Below are 4,464 nucleotides of genomic sequence, written 5' to 3'. Positions count from 1 at the left end.
TCATCAAGTTTACATTCAGAAAGAATCAGCTCAGAAAAATCTAAACAATCATGGACGGTCGGAGCCACACAGTGTCTGTACAGCGTCTGATGAGGACGGACGGAGGAGGAGGTGGAGGAGGAGGTGGAGGAGGCTCTCAGCAGGAGGTGAAGGTCTTCCAGAAGAAGTTCTTGCAGCCGGCTTTTCTCTCTCGGGGGGCAAGCAGCGGCCCGCCGGCGGCGGCTCGCTCCAGATCAACATGGATGTCTTCAGGTTCGCCTTCAGCCCGTGGGAAGTTCTCCTCCTCCAGAGCCTCGTTCTCCACCTGCAGGAGGTCCGACAGGAGCAGCTCCGCCAGGGACGACCGAGACATGTCCTGCAGACACAAACACAGAAGGCTGATGGTTAAAGACAGACACTGGAGAGGACCGGATTTCATTTCCTTATTTTTCACTTCATGTTTTTGTGTTTAAGTGATTAAATCATGTGCGAATGTTTTTCTGCTCCGTTTGATTTTACAAACACAATAAAATGATTATCGTCTTGATGTAAACTGTGTGAACTCTCGTCTGATCGGGAAGCTGGCATCAGATCAAAAACAAAAGAAACAGTTTGATATTAAAGAGGACTCAGTGAGACGTCTGAATCTGCAGCTGCTCTTCATGAATCTGAAGACGCTGCAGATGATCAAACACTCTGATACTTTATAATAACGATCATTAATAAATGGAACATTTATAGTTAATTAAACTTCAGTTAACAAACAACGAGATTCTTTATAAAACATTTATTAAACAACTGATTATCATAAAGCCGCAACTGATGTTTAAAAACCTTTTTGTCTTAACAAATATTTAATTTAAAACATTTTACTGTTTGTTAACTGAATCTATATAAATGTGTTAATGATGGTTATTATAAAGTGTTAACGATCAAACGTCTCGATGTGATCGATCAGTTCAGACGTCCGACTGAGTCCCACAAAGATCTCTGCTCAGAAACATGTTTTAGATTATGTTATATTATATTATATTTTATATTATTATATGTCATCGAGTAATTCATATCATCTTAAAACAAGTGACAAAAATCTGCCACTTCACTGAGAAACAGAAATAATCAAACGGAGCTGATTCGATCGGTTGATTTGTTGTTTGACAGAAAGATGATTGATTTGATTTCCGATGACAAATGAATCGTTTTAAGCAAAAGTGCAGCGAATCTTCTGCTGCGACGTGTCAGACGTCTGATCTCACAGGCAGCTGAACAGATTTGGGTTTGTGACATGTGAAGCTCCTGCGAGGACGTTTTATCGACCAAATTATGAAATAATCAATGAAGAAAATATTCAGCAGCGTTGATAAATAGTTAAAGTCCTGTTGTTGTTTTTTACAGTAGTTTTAATCAGAAGAAAGATTCAAATAGCAACAATGTGTCGATAAAAAGCAGATCTGTATTTTTTATTGACTGGAACATAATCAATGAAAAACATGCAGATGACGAAGGACATTTTTCAGCCCTGAGTTTTGTCTGCAGGCGTGCTCTCAGGCGGCGGGGTCCGCCGGCATGCCGCCTGAGAGACGTAACCCGGGGCAAAAAAATCAAAAGGTAATCCTTGTACATGTTTCTGATGACATATCAATAAACTGCATTGATCGTATTATTTGCTGCGTCATTTTCTGTTCTTGTTTCCTTCGGACAGAAATATTTTTTAAGAAAATAAAATCTTTCTAAATCATTTATTCCGTCGAGACGCAGACGTTTGACAGAAACTACAAATTTAGAGACTTAAAGGAAATAAATGAGTTGATCAGTTCAACTATTGATCATTTCATTAATTAACCATTTAGTGTTAAAATTAAACCAAACGTTCATCATCTGCAGTCTGACTTCATCTGAGAGCGAACGCAGACCAAATTTAAATTCAGTCTCACACTGTGTCCTTATGTTACATGAAATTAACCCAAAATCAGCAAAAAGAGGATTTCTGCAGTGTTACAACAGTCCAACATCACCTGTCTGTCTGCCTGTCTGTCTTCATGTCTGTCTCTCTGTCTGTCTCTCTGTCTGTCTCTCTGTCTGTCTTCATGTCTCTCTGTCTGTCTGTCTCTCTGTCTGTCTGCCTGTCTGTCTGTCTTCATGTCTCTCTGTCTGTCTCTCTGTCTGGTGGGTAAGAATCATCTTAAATGATGTAAATCAGTTCAGCCTGATCAGCAGAAAGATGTACTTTATGTGTATTTCCAGTTCACTGTCTGACTGACATCACTTTATGTCGTTGATATCTGATGAATAAACCTGTTCAACATTTAAAATGAAAACCTGAGACATTAAAATATCAGGAAACATTAAACTGTGCGGCATCAAGACGTTTTCACTTCTTGTTTTAAAAACGTGTTTCTGTATTTACAGACATGTTTCCTCTTCTCTCACATTTTTAAGAAACCGCAGCTTTATTTATTGTTTTTTTGCTGAGTCTTAATACAACAGAGTGTAAATTACATCGAAACATTAGAAGTTTGATTCCTGATTTGAAAACTACATTTCGGCTTAATTCGGCTTTTTTTTAAAATCTCGTTTGTCTCGTGAAGAGTTTTAATGGTTCAGTAAAGACTGAAGTCAGCAGGAAATGAAGAAACGCGTCAGTTCTGATGATCGAAACCAGAACCAGAACAGAGAAAGTTGATTTTGTAAAGTTTGAATTAAAAAGTCTGTGTGTGTCTCTGTGTGTGTGTCTGTGTGTGTCTCTGTGTGTGTGTCTCTGTGTGTGTGTCTCTGTGTGTGTGTGTCTGTGTGTGTGTCTGTGTGTCTCTGTGTGTGTGTGTGTGTGTGTCTGTGTGTCTCGGACCTGTTTGGAGCCCAGCAGCGGGGTCCGGTGCAGCAGCAGGCGGAGTTTGGAGTCCCTCTGGGCGGCGGAGGAGCAGCTGATGGAGGCGGTGAAGGAGAGGAGCAGCAGGAGGAGGCAGCGGAGGCGGCAGGAGGAGACCATCTTCATGAGGAGGCTGACAGGTCGGCGGATCTTCTGCCTCTGTCCCGCCACAGCGGCTCTTATACAGCCCGCTGACGTCACTGAGCACCGTGTGTAGGGGGGGGGGGGGGGGGGGGGGGTGACTGATGGTGGTGATGATGATGATGATGATGGTGATGATGATGATGATGATGATGATGATGATGGTGATGTCCTCTCCGCCTCCCGCTTTAGTGAAATGACCCGTTGTCAGACGCTCCTCTGCTTCCTGCTGCTCAGTTGACAGAGTCTCTCAGCTGGAGGCTCGCGGCCCTCAGCGGGACGCCGAGCACGCGCACGCGGTCATGACAGATTTAATTCATTTGATCGATATCTGCTCATATTGATCCTGCTGAGAGGATTGATCATGAAGCAGCTTCAGTTCAATCACAGCAGCAGAGATGAGTTATCAGAATGTTTTACCAATACTTCATCAATACTTCACCAATACTTCACCAATACTTCATCAGTACTTCACCAATACTTCATCAATACTTCACCAATACTTCACCAATACTTCATCAATACTTCACCAATACTTCACCAATACTTCATCAGTACTTCACCAATACTTCATCAATACTTCACCAATACTTCACCAATACTTCATCAATACTTCACCAATACTTCATCAGTACTTCACCAATACTTCACCAATACTTCACCAATACTTCATCAATACTTCATCAGTACTTCACCAATACTTCACCAATACTTCATCAATGCGCAGACTCTATTTCCTGAGGAAGCTGAGATCCTTCACCGTGTGCAGCAAGATGTTGGAGATCTTCTACCAGTCTGTTGTTGCCGGAGCCATTTTTCTTGCTGCCATGTGTTGGGGCAGCAGCATCAGAGCCAGCGACACTAACAGACTTGATGAAATCATCAGGAAGGCTCCGTACTCGGTCTCAGGCTGGACTCTTTTGAGACTTTGGTGGAGAGGAGAACGCTGAAGAAACTCTTATCCATCATGGACAATGATCAGCACCCTCTCCACCACACAGTAGACAGACAGCGGAGCAGCTTCTCTCACAGGCTGCTTCAGCTCCGCTGTCGAAGGGACAGATACAGGAAGTCTTTCCTGCCATCACACTGTATAATAACAGCTGAAACTCTGGTCACAACATACAGTCTCTTTATATGTTTTACACTGTTCTGCACCTCATCTGTTCACTGCACCTTATACTTTATGTTGCACTACCATTAATACTGCTTATTTATACACCAACACTGCTCATTTATACATTTTTATACATATTTTTTATATATATACATTTTTTATATTACATTTTATATTGTTATGTTAATATGTCTTGGTTGTTCTCTTTATTTCACTGTGTTGTCATTCGTCTCTGTGTGTAATGCTGCTGCTACACCTTCATTTCCCAGCTTGGGATCAATAAAGTATATCTATTCTATTCTATTCTATTCTATCAATACTTCACCAATACTTCATCAATACTTCATCAATACTTCACCAA

The 4,464-nt window shown here is 41.5% G+C and overlaps 1 protein-coding gene across 1 annotated transcript; it reads right to left on the bottom strand.

Annotated features, from left to right (window-relative positions):
- Positions 1-9: 9 nt before the first annotated feature.
- On the bottom strand, positions 10-2,971 carry sst1.1 (somatostatin 1, tandem duplicate 1). Its single transcript, XM_073490563.1, has 2 exons — positions 2,825-2,971; positions 10-355 (listed from the first exon to the last, which is right to left on the bottom strand). The coding sequence occupies exons 1-2, from the start codon at positions 2,969-2,971 to the stop codon at positions 137-139; spliced, it is 366 nt and encodes a 121-aa protein (XP_073346664.1). The 3' UTR covers positions 10-136.
- Positions 2,972-4,464: the final 1,493 nt, after the last annotated feature.

This window comes from Pagrus major, chromosome 2, assembly GCF_040436345.1.
Source record: "Pagrus major chromosome 2, Pma_NU_1.0".
Taxonomy (NCBI): domain Eukaryota; kingdom Metazoa; phylum Chordata; class Actinopteri; order Spariformes; family Sparidae; genus Pagrus; species Pagrus major.
Note: the sequence above shows the minus strand (reverse complement) of the source record. Positions and strands in the feature narration are given on the sequence as shown.